The sequence below is a fragment of the Embiotoca jacksoni genome, unplaced genomic scaffold, assembly GCF_022577435.1.
Source record: "Embiotoca jacksoni isolate LCO1_2020_lvr unplaced genomic scaffold, fEmbJac1.0.p SCAF_35, whole genome shotgun sequence".
Lineage (NCBI taxonomy): Eukaryota > Metazoa > Chordata > Actinopteri > Embiotocidae > Embiotoca > Embiotoca jacksoni.
In genome coordinates this window covers 515382-536257 of record NW_027185387.1, presented here as the reverse complement: position 1 = coordinate 536257, position 20876 = coordinate 515382, and the positions used below count along the sequence as shown (strand labels likewise).

General features: G+C 39.8%; 2 protein-coding genes across 2 annotated transcripts; one reads left to right on the top strand and one right to left on the bottom strand.

The window, feature by feature from the left end:
• Positions 1 to 596: 596 nt before the first annotated feature.
• On the top strand, positions 597 to 6720 carry LOC138208007 (immunoglobulin superfamily containing leucine-rich repeat protein 2-like). The gene is made up of 2 exons (XM_069165629.1): positions 597 to 788; positions 2313 to 6720. The coding sequence occupies exon 2, from the start codon at positions 2322 to 2324 to the stop codon at positions 4464 to 4466; it is 2145 nt and encodes a 714-aa protein (XP_069021730.1). The 5' UTR covers positions 597 to 788; positions 2313 to 2321; the 3' UTR covers positions 4467 to 6720.
• Positions 6721 to 8978: 2258 nt separating this feature from the next.
• LOC138208069 (receptor for retinol uptake stra6-like) lies at positions 8979 to 19983 on the bottom strand. Its single transcript, XM_069165734.1, has 17 exons — positions 19883 to 19983; positions 19673 to 19739; positions 17592 to 17677; positions 17351 to 17490; positions 16550 to 16716; positions 16008 to 16115; positions 15419 to 15486; positions 14012 to 14091; positions 13809 to 13870; positions 13546 to 13708; positions 13366 to 13441; positions 12858 to 12991; positions 12068 to 12185; positions 11856 to 11957; positions 10345 to 10508; positions 10051 to 10188; positions 8979 to 9241 (listed from the first exon to the last, which is right to left on the bottom strand). The coding sequence occupies exons 1-17, from the start codon at positions 19981 to 19983 to the stop codon at positions 8979 to 8981; spliced, it is 2037 nt and encodes a 678-aa protein (XP_069021835.1).
• Between the last annotated feature and the right edge of the window lie 893 nt (positions 19984 to 20876).

The following is a 20876-nucleotide window of genomic DNA, read 5'->3' as shown; positions in this document are numbered from 1 at the left end:
GGGGACAAAACAGAGGAGCAAACAGTAGGAGCAGACAGGAATCCTGACATTAACGATTATATTATCGAAATTAATCTGCTAATTTCTCTCTATAAAATATCCGAAAAAAATTGTCCAAACTTTTCAACTACAACACAACTAAACGTCAGATTATTTTTCTTTATTTCATCTCCACTCAATAAACTGCCATCACATTTGAGAAGCTAAAACCAGAAAATGACTGACTGACTATCAATATTTGCTGATTAATTTTCTGGTTGATCAACTAATTGATAAACCACCTAACTGGAGCTGCTGCTCTAAAATAATTTAAGGTTGACTTTTATCATTTTATTTTACTTTTTTTCATCATATTATTTGCTGTTTTTCTGCCTTTATTAGACCTATTGTCTTATTTCTGGAACACTTCATGTCGTTGTCGTTGTTTATGAATAAGGCAGCTCTACCACAGTCACGCACCATTTAGTCCTCATTAGTTGTCATCTCTTATGAACAGTGACTGTCAAATTGGAGGTCGTTTGCCTTTAACATTTTTTTTTTTTTTTTTTAAATGTTGATGCGGTTCCGTCCAGAGCTGAGGGCGGTGGGAGGAGGAGGAGGAGGAGGGAGAGGAGAAAGCTCGGTATGACATAGCACATATCCACAGCCAGGAGACACTCTGGAGCAAGACACGCGTGTTTTAATCATGTAGACTCTGCAAACTTCACACAGCGTGTAGTCTGGGCTGCTTTTCACTGGAAAACAACATCTCTCCGCAGAAAATACTCCCACAAAAAAACAAAACGCAGGTAAGCTCCAGCTTTAGTAACCGAGAGGATCACCTTTCCTCCCCCCTCGCATCAATGTTTCACGCGCGTCGAGGTCCGATGAACTTTGGTCTTCTCGTGTCAGATTTCACCGGCGGTTGCGATGTTTGTGTCATAAAATTGGGGATTCCTGCGGTTTCCAGATCGCTGGAAACAAAACAGCGGGCTGCCTTTCAGCACCAAGGACAGAGCGCCGGGGGCTGCTGCGTAGTTTGAAATACCAAAAACAGGCTTCTGCACACAGCTTCACTGCCTCCTGTTTGAATAAAACATAGACTCATATCAGTTTATCCACAGGCATCGTCAAAGCTGAGGAAATGAGACATTGTTTGTGGCTTTTTATGTTTTCCCAGACACCGTGTGCCCTCGTCAGACAGAAATTGCATGCGAACTGGTAGAATACAAAGGTGACCTGCAATTTATGACAATCAGAGATGAGTCAATTTGCTAGTTTAAAAAAAAAAAGAAAAAAAAAAAGATGGAAACCTCTGGAAAACAAACAGTGGAGGGATCTCTCTGCAGAACTGACAGATACAGTATGCAATAAATGTTGTTTGTATGGGCAGAAATGAAAACCCGTAATATTGTAAGTCGATCACTGACATACATTTTCTGCATCCTTTGTATTGAGCTGCTCTCAATCTGTCTTCCAGCAAACAGCACAGTCTTATTTGAGGACGGATCGGATAGTGATCTAAAAATGTGTGATAGCTCTGCTTTCATGTGTGCTGGTATTAAATGAGTGAAATTTGGAAGGACGCTGGAGGTTAATTAACTTTTTTTTTTCCAACATCTATTAACAGAAATATTGTCCCAGTTATCGAGGGTAATCCATAGATTAGTGTGTTCAGAATATTTCCAATAATTGTCCAACGTTGAAGGCAGACGGAGGTGAAGGAAAAAACACAGGGAGTCAGTTTCCATTGCCGTATATTAATTTTCTATATTTAATTTTACCTAAAGGCAAAAAGCAGTTTTACTAGGTTACAGCAAGTGTTATTATTCCAGCTTGATTTTCCAGGCAGATCCAATTTTGTGGAGCTTCAGTTAAAAGGAGAATGCAAAAGGTTACAAATCAAGTTATAGAGCAAATAGTTCTGTAGTATTTCAGGAAATTACACAATGGGCAAATATTTGCATGACTACATTCGGCAAAAAGCAAGATGTTTTTGTAATTTGTGTTTCTTAATCCTTTCAATGTCTGATTGCTGCTAAAAAATATCTTTAAAAACAGACCTCGGCCTGAGCTATTATTGAGAAACCAGAAGGAAACTGCATGATGAATTGACAAAGGAAAATGCTCCGTCCATTCATTAACACAGTCGAGACTCTGCATTTTCAGTTTCTCTAAATGATGGATAAGTATTAAAAGTGTTTACTTTTCCGTCGTCATGTTTTTTTTTTAAATTCCATTTCTCTTCTGCGCTAATAATTTAGCATTGAATGTGCTAAATAATTCTAGTTTTATCTACTTATTGATAGATGACTGTGACACTGTTTTTCCAGGAGCAGAAAATGGCCGCTGCAGACCTCCTCTTCTTCACTTTGTGGATCGCCACAGTCTTCCCCGCTGGTCGTAGCTGCCCTGAGATCTGCACCTGCTCGGATAAAACCAACCGCCACATCGCCGAATGCTCCTCCAGATACTTATCCGAAGTCCCGGACGGTTTGCCTCCCAATGTCACAACTGTGAGTCTCTCCGCCAACAAGATCACTTTGATACCGCTGGGGAGCTTTGATGATGTCACCAGGGTGACCACGCTGTGGATGGCCCACAATGAGATCGTCTGCGTCGAACAGGGAGCCCTCTTGCCGCTGGTTCACCTGCGCTACTTTGACATCAGCTACAATAAAATCGTAGACTTTCCCTGGGAGGATCTGCAGAACCTCACGGCCCTGGGGCTGCTGAAGATGAACCACAACGAGATGGTCAACCTGCCGAGGGACGCCTTCTCCAACCTCAGAGACCTGAGATCCATCCGGCTCGACAACAACCACTTCGTCACCATCGCCGAAGGGACGTTCGACGGTTTGGTGTCTCTGTCACATTTGCAGATTCATTCCAACCCTTTTGCGTGCACCTGCTCCCTCAACTGGTTCAGAGACTGGATTTCTACAAGCACCATCTTGTTCACAGACAAACATTTGATCATTTGTGCGAGTCCTGAGAGCCTCAAAGGAGAAGTCATCAAGGAACTGCCTGAGTCGACGTGTACAAGCCCGAATGTCACAATACGAATTCAGACAAACGTTCATAACAAGAATTTCCTTGAGGGCAGTAAATTGGTCTTGACTTGTGACTTCAAAGGAAACCCAAAACCTCTGGTCATGTGGAGCATTGACAGCAAAAGGCAGAAACAAGAGGTGGCTTTGTCGTTCACTGACGGCGACGCAGCAGAATCTAACGAGGACTCCTTAATGTCCCGTAACTCTTTCAAAGTTTTTAATAACGGGACTCTGATCATTTCCAGCCTCAGGAAGGAGGATAGCGGCAACTACAGCTGCTCTGCCACAAATGAGATTGGTAGAGCCGAGGATTCTGTGGCGGTGGCGGTGGTTGCATTACCGAAACAAAAACCCGTCAAAGAAATGACCACCGTACCGACTTACACTCAAACAAACCCGTTGATACACCAGCCGACGGACAAAATAGCTGTTCTCAATCCCGTGCATGTCCCTGATTTAAAGAGAAACGACATCGTGAACAACGTAACCACGCACCCTCCGACAGCAGACGTCGATCCCTCATCTCACGAGGAGGCAACAAGACACCTGCCACTTTCCAACAAATGTGGCTTGACAGCAAACACGATATACATTTCTGGTACCGTCTTTAACGGCAGCCTGGACGACATCAAGCAGTACACGTTTGACTTTGGTGTCATCGCGTTAGGGGTGTCACAAACGGAGGCAACAGTGCGCCTCAATCCTCTTCTCATTCCCAGAGACAAGAGTGCCAACCAGGACGGCGCGTCAGAGAGCTTCCAAGACGGCAGCGATGAACGTCAAGACCTTTCAGACGTCTCCGGAAAAGTTCAGTTGAACGGCTTGTATCTGTGCGTCACTGCTGACCGCGAACATTCGGCCGTGCAGTGGTCGAGGATCATGGACGGCGTCAACACGTACCGGTTCAGCGGTTTGCGATCCAGCACCAACTACTCCCTGTGTCTCACCTACAGAGGGGAGGACTGCGAGGTCCAGGTCGTGTTCACCACCAAGAGGAGGGTGCCAAACCTGCTCATCATCGTCTCGGTCAGCATCTGCCTCCTGACCGTGTCCACCGTGCCTCTGCTCGGCGCCACGTGCTTCCACCTGGTGTACAAGTACCGCAGCAAGACCTACAAGCTGATCCTGAAGGCCAAAGACCAGTACCACATGGAGAGGAACCTCGCCGCCAACTTCAACATCCACGCGCCTCACACCGAGTCCCAGCGGAAGATTAATGGCAGCCAGCTGGACGAGGAGGAGGGCGAGTCGGAGAGCACAGACGGGGACAAAGAGCCGGATACAGAAGACAGCGTGGTGACCGACTCGTTTACCTTGTCCCAGTGCCGGGGGAATCTAGACGACTGCGAGATGGGATCGGAGTACAGCGACAGGTTGCCTTTGGGAGCGGAAGCGGTGAATATTATAAGTAACTACAAATATCCAAATCAGTAACTATCCGTGACAGTGTTTTCAGCTTTCGGTTTTGCATTTGATTACTTCTTCCGTTTGTGCCAATGGGGTTTTTAGGGTCCCTTCAGCTTTGCAGAAATATTGCTTTGCTGTAGAGTGATCCACTAAGACTCACATTTACTTGCTTTTAACCGACAATGTAAGCTGCAGCATTTAGTGACTGGACAGGCTGCCGGGCTCTATTGATTGACAGTAGATATTTTCTAGACATAGATTGTGTGGTGCTGAGGTAGGGAGAGTGTCGTTCTCCAGAAAACTACCACGTAGGTCTTTTTGTGCAAATAGCTTACTGCAGCCCACAGTTACGATTTGAAGTTAAGCGACCTCTAGTGGCCACGGAGGCGACGGTAGAGGAAAGTCCATTAGGATCCTTTGTTGTGATAAACCACCTGAATGTGGAAAGTGATGCAGTTGAAGACGTCTAAACGTGAATTTTTCCTTATTCAGATGAGGTCGGTGAATTGTTAGATCAACAGCAGTGCAGGAGAACGTTGTTCTCTTCCCATTTCCAACCACAAGTCGGGACATAAAAAAAAAAAAAAAAAAAAATTACGTTTAGTGTTGTCGTGATGACGAAGACTGAACATCTTTCAGGAAGTCATAACTTTAATGGACAACTAATTTCAAGTGATCAACCATTATCTTTCTCTAAACCTAAACAAGTCGTTTTTGTGACTAAACCTAACCAGGGACGCTAATTTGGGAAACTCTCCTTTGGGTCGTATTTGACGGTTGGAACAACTGATCTGTGTGGTCGTATTGTTTGGAGGACTTGTTGGAACTAGGCCTAGTTTAGGCTATTACACTTACTTTTTTGTTGCTGGAAATATCACAGCTTTTATTCACGCTCGATCATCACAGAAATCAGCTTCTACAAACAGCACTAGATGACAAGTAAAACAGGTGTTTTTGTTCCAGAGCGAGAAACTGTGGGAAAAAGTAGCCCACTATCAAAACAGTTAATGTTTGTAAAGCTTCTTGTTCATTTAACATTTCATTGGCTAGTTTGGGAAAAGCTTCTTTGCCTTCTTAACGAGAGTTTGACGAGATCATTGACACTACTCTCATGTCAGGTCTGGTAAATATAAAGCTGCAGCTTTTCAAATGCGCATCAGGATTAGAATCACCAAACTACACACAGTGATAGACAATCATGTGACGCATCTACTTGAAATGTGAAATTTACTTAGGAAAGTGGAAAAAGAGCCAAAAAAAAAAAAAAAAAAAGAAGTTCAGAAATGCCTTATTTTCTTATCCTGTAAAAGATTCCTGGATCAGGCCGTTGGCTGGTCAATGCACCAACTCCACCAAATATTAATAAACCTTTAATTCTCTTAAAAAGAGAAAAATCTCACTTGATGGACAGAAATAACATAAAAGGGGAAAATATAATGTCTCCGACAAAGCAGTAATTAATAACAGTCAACATGAAAGCTCATTTTTACTTTGTGCATGTGTAAATTTCCATGGTGCTGCTGCTTTTTGAAAGCAGATATAAGGATCATGCTTTCATCAAAACAGAGGAAGAAATGGATGTTTGACAACAAGAATGACGTGTTTAATCAAATGTAAAAACTCGTGTCACATGAAATACACTTCAATGATGAGGAAGATGTGAAGTAGATGCAGTAGACACTAGTAACTAAAAGGTACTTATATCCTGCTTTAAACTACTGACGTAAATATGTGCTGCTGTAGTAGGGAGTGCAAAAATGTAATCCTCTCGTAAGGGAGTTTAAATGTTAATAAAAAAAAAAACTGTTATTTCAAAGAAAAGATACAAACCATTGTGTCCTGCAGCTGTGAGCTCTTTGTCCAGTTAAACTGTGAATAGTTCCTGTGACAATAACTGTGTTATAGCCAAATAAATGTTTTAAATCTATCGTGATGGTAAGATGTGGACAATTAGTTCAGTATTATCCACCAGCGTAAAACGGTTCAAGTGATTCTGAGTGTGTAGGTGGAGTTTTTGCTCGGTCGTATCTGTGTCATGTGTCCATCCCGCTGTATTTCCCTGAGAACTGCGTCGAAGGACCTGCATGCTGCCTGTTGTTAGTCACAGTATGTTGCATCTTAAATATTCTAGACTCAACAAACAACTCGAGGTCTGTGTTTCCTGTTGTCTTTTTTTTTCAGTTTTATACCCCTGAAATAAAGGACACTGTATGTTCTTACCGAAGTGTTTAAATATTCTAGCTCTCCTAATCCTATGTGCCTCAATAAAGTTTGAAAAACAGATGGTTCTTCATCTTTTTGTGTGTCTTTTTCTTTTTTACGTTATGGCAAAAATGTGTGTAATTTCACACGGAACATCAATTCACATTAAATATTAACATAAAGGATGCAAAATATATAAAATGAATATCAATACCCATGTAGAATGTAAGAAGACGCCCTTCTGTCTCCAGTCATTTTAATTGAACTCTTCAGCAATATTTTGCTAAAAAAAGCAAATTATTGTATCATTCATATACATTTTTTTGTTTTGCAACATTTAACATTTTAGTAACTTATAGTTTGACTAAAAATATAGACGACCAAGAGAGGCATTTTCAGTAGAAAACCAATTAATCGTGATTTGTTTGGAAAATAAAATGAGGGGTTGATAAAAAAAAATTATAAAAGTGAACAAATGTGAAAAGGATCAAATCATACCTTGAAAATGGAAATTGAAAATTGACAAGGCAGGAAGGAGATGAAGTAGTGAAAGACTTAAAAACACAGAAAATAACAGAAAAATGAAAAGATAAAAACACAAAGCTTAACTTAAAGCTAAAGTTAGGGAAAACTAATGACACCAATAAACACACATTTAAAGCATTTCTTGAATATAGAAATGTACAGTATAAACAAAACATTTTATATATCAACATTGAACTGTGTTAAAAAAAAATGGCAGAATTGTTTTAAAACAACAAAAATAACATTTAAAAGCGGACTTTCTTTTTTAGCACTTTATTTTTCTTCAGCAGTCACTTGTTACATGTTAGAAAAACAGTTTACTTGTATATCCAAACAACAGAGGAAATGCAATAACAGCTGAATTTGATCCTATGATTCACTAGTGATTATCACAAAGATAAAATGTAAGTAGAAAGTGACTCAAACCTCTAACAACAGATAGGAAAGATATTACATTTTTATTTTTACATCATAAAAACCAAAGTTTCATGGTTTTGCTTGATATATTCACTCTAATATTAACTCCTATCATCCACGATCTTTAAAAAAATCCTGTGAAGCATCGAAGCACTGAGAACAGAGAACGTGTGAGAATCAGCAGTGATGCTGACATTGATCGGCACCGTCAGTCTGTCCATTCACGTCAATATGAAATCGCTAAAACGGCCTCTAAACGATTGCACAATAGGATACTGTATAGGCTATAGCGTGACACAATTCGGTTCTCATACAGCAGGAGCTGCATTGTGATTAATATTTCTGTCGGAGCCTCCGGGATCTCATATTTGCAGATATGTCTTTGCACTGTGGTTGATGCACGTTTGCAGGGCTTACCTAAGCAAGTTATACGAGAGCATTCGAAAAGTTGCACGCAAACAGAGCGCAGCATCGGGGGGAAGCTACAACTACCGCGAGTAAGTATGAAAAGTTAGATCTCTTGATCGACATCAGCACCTGAGTTACACAGGTTTTTTGCAACAGCTGGGATGGGTGCATCTGAAATTTCACGATGGACCCAAAACAAAACAAAATGTTTTGGGAACGGAACCAAATTTTTGGGGAACCGAAAGAAATAGGAAGGCGTCTAATCCAGTGAGTAGGCGGGATGGGGAGCTACTATTGTGTTTTATTCACAGATCAGGTTGTTTGTATGAAATATTTTCCCTCGGACACCTCCGTCATGAGAACTCAGTCTTCCCACGACTGACCTTTTCAGTTTTGGACAGCGACCTTCCGCCTAACGTCACTCCAAACACCTCTCCAGGCTCGTTGCTTCAATGGGCTTCCAGAAGCACTTTAAAAGCCCTCTGTTGCCGATTTCCAGAGTGTGAAAACAAAATTTGATGTTCGCCCTTTGCTCACGGCCACAGAGAAATCGACGTGCGCACGGACAAGCGCTCGCAAAAACGTGCGTAACTCCGGTGCTGATTTTGATCAAGCGATGAAATTTTGAACACTTACTCATGAGGGTTAAACCTTCCTCCTGCTCCGTGGACGTCACGGTGCTGCGTGTCGTTCACACGTAACAGGAGAAGTCTCGTAACTTGAATCCACCCTCGTAATCATTGAGCTCAGTATCACAAGCATGTCCCAACTCTGACCAGATGTTTTAGTTGCCAAACCCTTAATTATAGCTGATGACTTAATCTGATCTTTCCCAACCAGACAGAACTAAAGAAGGGATAGATTAGGCTATGTGAAGAAGGAGGCTAAAATGTCCCTAAAGCAAAGTGATCCATGACACGAGTTACATTTGCGCAGTACAATACAATTTAGTTTGGAGTAATCTGCCAACTTTATAGTTTAGGGATCTTATTCCGTTTTTTCTTGGCTCGTCGGGGCCTCCGTGGACTGGACCGGCTCTGCAGCTGGCTTGCCGGCCTCCTTCTTGCTGCTGTTCTTGGAGCTGCGGTTGGGGGTGCCGTTCGGGACGCTCTCCGAGGTCTGCAGCGTCTGGAAGTGCTTCCTGGATCCCAGCAGCGACGGGTTGTTGACCAGCGTGTACAGCAGCTGCCAGCGGGAGCGAATCCTCCGGCTGCTGGCCGTCTTGCCGGCGGGCCTGTTCTCCGGAATCCCTGTAAGCATGGAGGAGGAGCAGGCTGAAGGCAAAACGAGACGGCAAACTGAGGGGCTGGGGGTCCGGGAATATAGCCAGGTAGAAAAAAAAGGGTGTATTTTGGAGAAACGATGTATCCCACTATTTCATAGGTTGTCTTTGTGGTTGTTAACATTTGGGATGTTTAAAAAGCTCCAAGTCATCTGATTTTAGCTACCACTAGACCAAGAGGCAACCAGCAGGAACGTCACCCGTTGGTTTGTGAACGACCGTTATGAAGCTTCAAGTTCTGTTTTTAGCCGGCGCCATATTGATTGGTCGGAGCGGTTTGGAGCAGGAAGTGACCATATTTGGGCGAGCGGTAAATCTGACTCGATGTGATTGGAAACCTGGCGATACTACATCCCGCCCACCACAGACAGCCGCAACCTGACTGCACCATAGGGCTGTCAAGCAAACAGACACGCCCCCAAAAACACATCTTTTTGAGGCTTAATATCTAATTAATGATGGATTATTTTTAAATGGACCGCCAGAAAACGAATGATTAGGAGTGACGTTAGCTACCAACACCGAAATAACTTGTGGATAAAAATGATTGACTTAGAATTTTATGAGACAAGTTGAATGGGAGATTATGGAACCGGAAGCTTTTTGGAGCCAACCTCTAGTGGCAGTCGGTGGTATTGCAGCTGAAGACACTTCTTTATATACAGTCTGTGGTCTAGACATGGCTTTTTTGACTGGTCACTCAAGAGTGAAAACTATTGCATTTAATTTGAAACTTGACACAGATATGAATAAAATCACGCAGTTCGTGGTCTCTACCTTCCTCTGCGTCTTGGTTTCTCTGTTCGACTCTGTCGCCCGTGACCATCATGTCCAGCAGCAGCCGACAGAAAGCCTTCATCACCGGGTGGGACTGACTGACCTCCACCTTCAGGAAGTGGGTGTAGTATCGATAGGCTGGATGGGGTCAAAGATCACAGAGCAGAGCTAAAGTCATCACCAGAAAATAATGAAGTCACAGCTCTGCTTTTATATTCACATTTGATGGGTAATGTTGGTGTTATTTGATCTTTTTCTTATTGCTTTACTCCGTGCCATTAAAAACTATTTTACCTGGGTCGTAGAACTCTGCAGTGCGATGCAGCAGGCTGACGTCGATACGACCGAGATGGAAGATGTTGTACAAAGCCGTGATCACCAGCCTCCATATTGCGACGATCAGTCCGATCACAGCGTTGACCATGAACAGCAGGTACGTCAGGAGGAACAGGCTCTCTCTGAAAATCGCCGGAAATAAAACGTGTTGTTTCCGGAGATTCTTTTTTTCAAACACGAAAACCTGTTTTCTTCGCGTGATTTTTGCTACAAAGAGTCTGCTGTGTTTTGACTGAAGAGTTCACGTTTTAAAATCTTACTGTGGGGATAGAGTTTGAAAAATGTGGGTATTTACAAGAAAGGTTTCTCAATTTCAGGTTTTATTCAAGCTTGACGTACACTGAGGACTTCAAGGGTTTTTAAATATTAGAGTTCCCTAACTTTATGGAGCAGCATAACTAATTCAAATTTATATTTCTTCAACCATTTAATGATAAATTCAAGTAAAAGTTCCCAGAAAGGTTTCTCACATAAACCTCCAAGAAAAAAAATATTTTTATATTTATGTATTAATGTGTTGGTCTAAAAGTCATCACAATTAAATGACTTCTAAAAACACTGGATTTATCTTATAAAATACCCATCAGTCGTTTATAGTGAAATTTAACCCCCTTGTGTCCCTAAATTCCCAGAATAAATTAAGTCGTTGCACAACTGCAGTTATCAATGAAATGTCCATAATTGTTAAACCTCTTCACCTTGTGTCCTTGACTCATGATTGTCTTCTCCCCTCGTGTGTTTCTGGTTTGGTCTGATTGGGAGGAAACAAATGAAGGAGGAGCAGGCAGCTTTGCTTAAATTTCCACCTTCCAGCTGCAACAGCTACAACAGCAGCAGCTTCTTTGTTTTGTGACTAAATGTTTTAAAGTTGTTGTTTTTTTGTTTGTTTCTGATGGGTTCGGCAATCCTGTTTTTTTTTTTGTGGTTTTATTTCCTGTCAGGGTTTGGTTCTGGTTCAGGTTTAGAGGGAAGACACCAGATCCGACGGCCCTTTGTGGGTTGGTCTGAGTGACTTCTCTTTTTTTATGTTTTTTTTATTTTGGCCTGCCCATCAACTATCTGTTGTTGGGTTTTTTTTATGGATCTTATTTCATTTTTCCTTTTATTCAGTAATTAATGCAATAATTGCTGCAACATGACTTTTGGTTATGTTGGACCTCTTTTTGGGAGTTGTCACAATTGAATCCCAGTTAAGAGTGCAGCACTGAGAGGAAGAGGGCCTGTTGATTTAAATATGTATTTGAAAAAAAAATAAAAAATTCACAATTTACTTTATAAAACAGAAAAAGATGTAATGACTACCAGTCATTAGTGACAAAAACACGATGTTTTTACTTAAAAGTTGACATCATATTCTCATAAGCTGTCAACAACAAAAAAGGGATTATGCCACAAATCAATAACTGCCACATCACGCATGACTACATTAAACTCCACACCATTGAAGGAGCTGAAATAAACTACCTTACCTGTTATTCAAGTCACTTGTACCACCTTCCTTTTTAATAAAGGCAAATTTGGCTGCCACGTGTTGAAGCGCTGTAAGCAGTAGCATTGTGACCCAGGCTGGCCTGATATGGGAAATGAAATGTAATGGGGGAGGGGGGGAGAAGTGTTTTGATCATGTAATTTAAGAAATTACAACAAAAAAAAGAACTATATGAAACCCCTGCTGACTCACCATGCCCTCCCCGCGACCTCAAACATGAAGATGTTACGGCCGTGGAAAACCGGGATAATGATCAGAAACACCAGGAACAAGAAGCAGATGAAGAACACGATAGTCTGGATGGCCATTCCTGCCGAGACGTGCACAGAAACGGGACAGTTTTTAATCGTTTAAACTCATTTCCAATTGAAATTATGGTTTTACTTCAGAGTTCTTTTTTTTTTTTTTTTAACAAATCAGTTAATTTAAAATGCTGTATGATGTGAAAATTTTGGGATTTAATTCCATTTCATAATTTCTCTCCAGGAATTAAATGAAAGGATACAAAACTTTCTGTAATTTGTGTATGGCTCTCGGCACCGAGCTCACCATCCAGTAAAAATGCTCCGCTGTCCCTTGAAGACACAAAATATAGTGGAATGGTTTTGGGGTTATTTTTAATTGTAAAGGCCCAGTAATTTGCTAAAACGCTTGAGCATATTAGGTTTAACTAGCTTTACTCAAATGGAGCATTTTTGCAGGAGTAGATTGATACTCAGTTGGTACTTAAGTCAACAAACTACAGTGTGTGTGTTCATGGTTATAAAAGATCATGTCAACAGTGTGACATTGATTTTTACTTTTCTAATAGTTACTGGACAACAACAGGCTCTGCAGCACAGAGGAATACGACTTTTATGCTTTGCAAGATGATTAGTGCGATCAATTTACAGTTTGTTTTGGTCTTTTCAAATTGTAGCAGATTGCTAGCATTATACTTCAAATAAAGCGAAAATCAACAACGACTTTGCAGTAAGTTTACCGAGGCAGACGATTGCAGCCTGGTATCCCATCAAGCCCATCCAACAGGCAACACCAGATTTAGACGGACGGATGGTCTTCTGGCTGTTATAAATGTTGTAAATGTCTCCCCTGTACAGTCCTTTTAGGTTTGATCTAAAATAAAGGAAAAGGGTAAAGCAGTGATATGAGGTTCAGACAGGAAGGCGGGGAGATCTAACCAATCACTATTTAACATATGTAGTTTCCTCCTATTTTCCCCAAGTGACTCATTACAAAACTGGCAGGAAACGGAAAACTGTAGCTTCTCTAAGGCTTAAATGTACTGTAATATTTAGTCTGATATCTAGAACTAAAAAGAGAGAAATAAGAAATACATTTTAAATATTTATAACCACGAGAACTAAAAATCAAATAATGAGGAGCAAGTGGAAATATTGAGCCTTTAAACTTATAAAATAACATTTTCATAACGAAAACTCTGAATTTTTGTCCACAGTGAGTTATGTCTCTTATTTTACTTCACATACCTGTGGAGAACCATGGACTTCATGAGCATTACAAGACTGATCAAACACGACAGAGTCACCGCGCAGAGGTAGCACACTAACAAACAACGGGATGCAAAAGAAAAACACAATTAGTCTCAATTTTTTTAAATTTTTTTCCTCAAGGATGCACGCTCAGATGTTGAAATGCCAAAAATGTACCTTCCAGCAGCCAAGTGTAGAAAGTCACGATTTTGACGACCTCCATCCTGTCGTCTGAAAGGACGATCCCGAACCCCAGTAACAGGAAGGCGATGTTTTCGTCAATACCAGCTCGAACAATATGGAGAATGGGGACCACCAGGACGATTAATAGCAGTGCAGTCTGAAGGGAAATTACAGAACACACATGATGTATTCACACGCCACGAAGGCAAAACGGACGAAAATGCATTTTGACTGATTTTTAAAATGGAAAAGCTTACCTGGTATATCGCCACAAAGGTAACGAGAGCAGATACCACCAGCTTCAGTGGAAAACGAAACACTGAAAGACAAAATGAATAATTACATTTGGATAACTGCTTTCCTTCAAAGCTTTACATTTACAGCCTTCATAAAAAAAAATTTTTTAAAAACTGTCAGTGTCAATAAATTTTTAAAAAATTGTTTGTTTGAGGAAGCTCACCTTTTTCAGGTACATAAATATAACTCTTGGGCACCTCCAGTATTCTCTCTACCAGCGTTGGCTTGTCTGACGCTGAAGAGCTACAGTATATAAACAGAGGGTTCATTATGTTAGTCACATACAATATCATTTTTTTTTGTTTTGAAAATGACAGTGAATCACATTAAAGGATAAATACATTTTACATTTACGGAGGTCATGTGTCCAAATTCCCCGAGCAGAAGCCCCCCAACCCAAGAAATTATTGATTTCTCACCAACCACGCTGTGAATTATACATTTCAAATATGGATGTTGCAGCAAAGAAGCAACAAATTGCACGACGTGGATGTTTCACATACATCTCCAACCCGACATTACAGAAGATGGATACTATCAGCACAGTTACAAGATGGACACCCAAGCTTGGTGTCACCAATTCTGTTTTTGAGCAATTATGGTGTTTAATGATGGCTAGAAAAGTGTTTTTTAAGAACATTATGACGTCAGAAGTTGACCTTTTCGATATAAATGTTATCACCTTTTTTTTTTTAATGTAATTCTTAATTCGTGCAGGGATTTTTTTTTAGTTGCGTTTTGTAAGGTCACTGTGACCTTTGACCTTTTGGCCACCAAAATGAAATCAGTTCATCCTTGAGTCTAAGTGAACGTTTGTGCCAAATTTGAAGAAATTCCCTCAAGGCATTCCCGAGAAATCACGTTCACGAGAATGGAGCGGGAGGATAAGAGGGACTTGATGTCACAGGGAGCTTGACCTTTGACCTTTTGGATTACCAAAATGTAATCGGCTCATTCTTGGGACCAAGTGAACATTTGTGCAGAAATTCTCTCGTGGCTTTCTTGAACTACCCCATTTACCATAATGGAACAAATGGACGAACAACTCGAACAAAATGTTCTAGTATTTTTAATTTTTTTATGAAACTTAACATTTTTAAGTTTACTCCACAACAGTGTAACTCGCGACGAATGTAAAGTCTGAATCTGCTACTGTCAGATAAATAAATTTGCAGAAAAACTGCATATTTTGTACTGAAATGTAATAAAGTAGAAACACTCCAGTAATAAAACAACACTGAAAACGACAAATTTCAACAGGCGTTTTGAGACAATTTCCACACAGGTGTGATTAATAACAAGATGAGCGCCCTCAAACCAGCTGCAGGCTCACTTGAATGGATGGAAACGAGCCATCGTTAACAAATTTGTTTCACCTGAGCTTTTCCTGCTGTGACGAGACAAAATTACTTGAGAGGAAAAAATGTAAACTGACAACAAAACTGTCAAAATTACACATTGTTGGTTCTGTAAAAGAACACAATGACCTCAAATATTGCCTGCATGTGATGACCTCTTTTTAACTGATCCACCAATATTTATCAGAGGGTTTTTAATTTTCTGCACTCACCTGATGGTTGAAGACTTTTTCTTCAGAAGTGACTTCACATAGTCGATGTAGTAGCTGCTGTCGAGGTCCTGTGAGACAAAAATGTTTAGGGTGTCACTACATAAAGTGGTGAGAAGTTTAATTTCCTTGAAAGCTGCATAATAAAAAAAAAAAAAAACATAATTGTCAATGAATGAGCTACAACAACTAGTGAATGAATTCGTACTTCTTTTCCTGTTTATTTTTTTTAAAATTTATCTTCCACTTGGGAGGGAAAATAAATTGTAGACAGATTAAACCTGTTGTTGAAACAAAATCTGTGTTGTATTGAAATATCTGAAAGGGGGGAAAAAAAAGATCACCTCACTCGTCATAATCTGCTCAAGGATGCCAAGTTAAACCCGTTTTGTTCTGCTCAAGCTGCTTACTGTAATCGTGGTTATATTTTACATAGCTGAAATTCATGTTTCTCACTCCAGCTGCAGGACAGACTGAGATTAGTTTGATGGTGTTTGCACATGAAGCAGAGAAAAATGTTGAGTCATGTGTCGTCAAAAGGACAAATGGTTTTATTTTTTTTAAGACTAAATGTGTGTGTGTATATTCTCACCTCGTCACTCTTTGGTCCTTTGAGAAACAGAAAAGGAAACTGGACACAGAGGTATGCGAGGCAGGCCAGCTGAGGCAGACTTGCTAGCAGAGCATAGAATTTATAAATCTGTGACGATAGGGGGGGGAAGAGGGGAGGAGGAAGGAAATAAACTGTAGTCTTTGCAGTTCACCCAAAATCCAAAAACGTTTAACAGGTTTTGCAGTTTTTAGGGGTTTAATTGAGGTGAATGGAAGTTTGCTAAAAAAAAAAAAATAACGTGGGGGTGTTTGGAAAAAAACCCACCATCAAATGGCAGAACATCAAAGGCTTTCTAATCTAATCTAATCTAATGTGAAATGGAGGTGGGATTGCCAGCCATCACAGATGCTTGCCAGACTGTATGCAGCTCTAGTGGTTTTATGCCATTGTGAGCAATGGGCAGCACACCTTTTATGGAAATGAAATTAATTAAAATGGCTGCAACACAGACATTCCTGTTATATCATAAATATCATATTGTGTTTAAAAAAAATAGCATTAGCGTGCTGTTGGCGTCTCACCTCTGGAGTCTTTGGACAGTCAAACTTTTGCCACACCAGGATCCCGAAGTGACCGAAGGAGAGGAGCGTCCCGAACGCATAACCTGCTTTGTGCTGCAGAGTGGCACACAGCATCAGAGGGTAGTACAGGATCGGATAGTAGAAAATGGCTGTTATCTTCATGTACTCTGGTAAACCGGAGATGAAAAAGGAAAAGGAATATATCAGTCTTGACGAGATTAAATCAGTCGATTGCCATCCCTCAGGCTGCACCACATTAACATGCTTAAAGGAGACCATTTTGAAATGGGATAAATCAAATTATAGTTAGTTTGTGATCGTAGTATAGTCTGTCACTGGTTGTTTAAAAAAAATGAAATAATAATTTTTTTTTAAAATTTATTTTATTTATATACATTTATTTATTTTATTTATATATATATTTATTTATTTATTTTTATTTATTTATATATATATATATATTTATATATATTTATTTATATATATATATATATATATATATATATATATTACCAGTGGAGGCAACAAAATATTCAAATATAATGTTCAAATTAAACAATTAAAGGCAAATAATTAAGGTTTTGTGTGTTAAAACCCACAACATTACACCGGTACCCTATAGAAACAGCTCCATTCTTTAAAAGTGAATTTTCCCCTCGCGCGAGTACCGCCGCTCAAGTTAAATATTTTCAACGTACGGAGGCGAATTCGTGTCCTTCCGTGTCGCCCAAGTGTGAGTTTGCATCTTTGCATTGCCTTTGTATGTAAACCACGAGGACAAATAAACATACAGATGTCCACCTTTAATGTCAGCCGGAGTGTCTTTGGAAAACGGCAGCGGGTCCGGGGCGATCACCAGCATCGACAGTTTGCTGAACAACAGTCCAAAAATGGCCATGACCAGGCCTTTCTTCTGAGTCTGGTCCAGGAAGTTGACTGGACTGTTGGATCATACAGGATTATTTTACATAGTGAGACAATTTAAAAAAACAAAACTAAAATAACATCCTGTGTACGTCAAGCATTCCCGATTTGAATTTACCTGAAGATGCTGGAGGCGCCTCGCGTGAATCCCTGGCAGAGTTTGTGTTTCCTGGTGAGAGCTGCCAGGATTAATATGATCACCAGCTATAGGGGGGAAGATCAAATTCCACTTTAGGATTAGTATTGGTAGAGTACATCTCAAGCACACATTGGAGTAAAATAGATTTTAGCATCAACTCAATAATCTTCTCCAAAAAGGTATCCCCCTTCTCAGAGGTTTTAATCGCTACTTTAAAAAGTTGACAGACATTTGCTTCTACAAAAAAAAGTCATTTAAAGCTCATGAATCAAAAGAAATGAAATGGACCGAGAGTTAAAATGTTTAAACGAGGTGCTCGTTTACAACATATCCTGCTGTATTTTGCACTGAAATCTTGAGATTGTTGTTATGAAAGGCCAAATAAATGATATTTTCATGACCAAAACCTTTATTTGAATTTCAAAGACCTAATTTTTGCTTTTTTTTTTTTTTTTTATTAATTTGCTGACATGTCTCCAACTGATTGGACCGTACTTGTCATTGTTGACATTCATTTGCTCTTGTTGATCACTTCTTGGTTTTCCCAATGTTTGCAGAAGCTGATTAAAACGTGCAACTTTGAGAAAAAACACGGCGTTGTAGATATAACTGGAAGTGTCACGTGCACCTCGTATAAAGACGTCGTTTTGCAGAAAACATATTTCCGACTTACAGAAGCTCGTTATGTCTGAGCAGCAGCGGCGACTCAGCTGTCACAGTTTATTTCACATTATTTACTGAAAATGGGCCACGTGAAGTTCATCCTGTGCTCGACCGTATGAGGATTTTCCGGACTGAGTTGAAGTGGTCTTCGCTTGTAATTGGGTTCAGGCGAAATGACAGTAAACATGATTAAATTGGGCATTTATCCGAAGCAACAACAGCTAATGGGTTCGTAGAAAAGTACTGAAGGATTTCATGGTACTTTTCCACTTATGCTCTACTTGGAGGGATTGTACAAATGTCCAAGCTGTTTAAATTCAAAGCAAGCCATGTTATAAAATGTTAGATTTACATGTCAGTAAATTAAAACAAGTACCACACAAACTAGTGAGAGGTTAAGTGTCACTATTCACACCAACTATCTGCCTGTTTGTTTTTGTTATTTAACCGAATTAGCTCACATTTTGTTAGCTGGTTGTTACAAACCGTCAGCATGTTAATGACTCCTTTCAACTGAGGAAATAAACGGTTAGTTCTGTTGATAACATTGGATCTGACTCTTTAAAATTGAAAACTCTCGAAACTCAATTCAACACAAATGAATATTCCTCAAATTACAAAACATCATGCTAATAATGAAGACAAAACTGTCGATTACGTTGGCTTCAGATATAAAATGCGGATTCCTACGACAATGTATAAATAAAACGGCTATTCCCAAAAGGGATTAAGTTTAATATAACTGGTCTCCTAAAAAATATTTTTGAAAGTCATAAACTGTGATAAAGGTCTTTTATTATCTTTATTCTTGAGTTTTACTGTTGTGACCCCCAAATCTGAAACTAGGTTAAAGTTGAGACACAAACTCAGGGCTTTGGTCGAAATCACTCCCTATTTATTATGTTGAGCTCCACATTTATTTTCTGGCATTTTATCAGTCAAAATTGTGTGGAAAAAAAAAAGTCTGAATTTATTTGCTATAGCGCTTTCAAAAAGTATTGCTGACTTCCGCAAATCCCACAGTCCCACAATTTCTTTATGTGCCAAATTACTGTTGCACAACGCTGACGCAAAATGTGAGACCGATTAGCAAAAAAAGTTGAACTTGAATAAATAGAGTACCATGGATATGTCATGTGATTCTGACTGAGGTTATGCCTACATTAAAAAAAATACAATAAAAATAAAAACAGAACTGCCTGGAAAGGTTCCTGACACATGGGTTAAGAGTTTCAGAGCGACTTTAATGCAAATCTGTGAAATAGCGGAAAGGTTTTACTTCAAGTCGTTAGAAAATATCTCGATGAATAAAAATTGTTTTGAGGTCAAAGGTCACAGGCCAAAAAACATTACATTTCAGAGACAAAGCAACTTTTTTTTGGCGAGAATATACTTACAGATATTGATAGCATGCATATGTGGAAGAGCCTGTCATCTGCTGTCGGGTCACATGGTAAAATAACTCTGTGACAAAAAGGAAATTAATTTTTTTGCTATTCACATTCCTAAAAACAAGCCTGCAAATGGTGAACATTTTGTGATTTGTAGTGACTGATGACACATTGAATAACCTATTTAACACCCTTAGTTTGACTCTTCATACTCACTCTTTGGGTAGTTTCGTTGGCTCCGCTTTGTTCGAGTACCAGTCGGAGTAGTCATAGTAGGAATATTCAAAAGGCTCGAAATCAACCTTGCTCTGATTCATCCCGGCGGTTTAATTTCAAATCAAACAGGCGAAGCTGGATAAAATAAAGATCCAGAGGACTCGTCCAGGTCGTCCTCCAGTCAGGTAACCTCCCTCAGCGGTCTGCTGCTGGTGCTGCAACGTGTCGGGACAGTTTGGCCCAAACACATTCCAGTCCAACCAAGAGCTCAAATCAGCAGATTAACAGAGGGGAGGGAGAGCAGAGCAAGGTTCAGCATTATAGCAAATTAGAGACGAAGAAGTGGAGGAAGAAATTTCTTGTTGAAAAGATTCTGTTTCTTCTTCTCTTAATCATCACAACTTTGTCATTGGCAATCCTTCCAGATGTCACTCAAATGTCACTTATCTTGTTGAAATCAAGGTTATATCTTGGTAAATCAGCGCACTGGTTGAGGTTTAAAAATTATGATTAAAGAAATTTCTACATTTCTTTGCTGTCCTAATTTGGGGTGATAAATTTCTTTTTTTTTTTTTTTTAAATCCATTGGCTTCCAATCTTGGAGTCAGAGTCCAAGAAAGAATAAAGACAAATTCGAAGCAATCGAAAAATAATAAATGGGATAAGAGAGACTGTTTATATTTATTGACTTGTACCAAATGATTCCTTTTTCATTTTTTTCACATTAAACTTAAGTCTCTAAAAAAAAAAAAAAAACTCCTGCTTGGAGCTTGTTGAAGGTCATTTAAAAAGACTGACAGCATTAAGAAAATTATGTAACTAGTCAAAAAACTGGACTATTTGGGCTAAACTCAAAGTACCAATTCTTGCCAACAGATAATACCGTCCCGACAGGGAAGCATGGCGGCGGTAGCATCATGCTATGTGGCTGCTTCTTAACAGCAGGGACGGGGAAATTCAGCCAAATACAAAAGAGGTCCATGAAGACAACGTC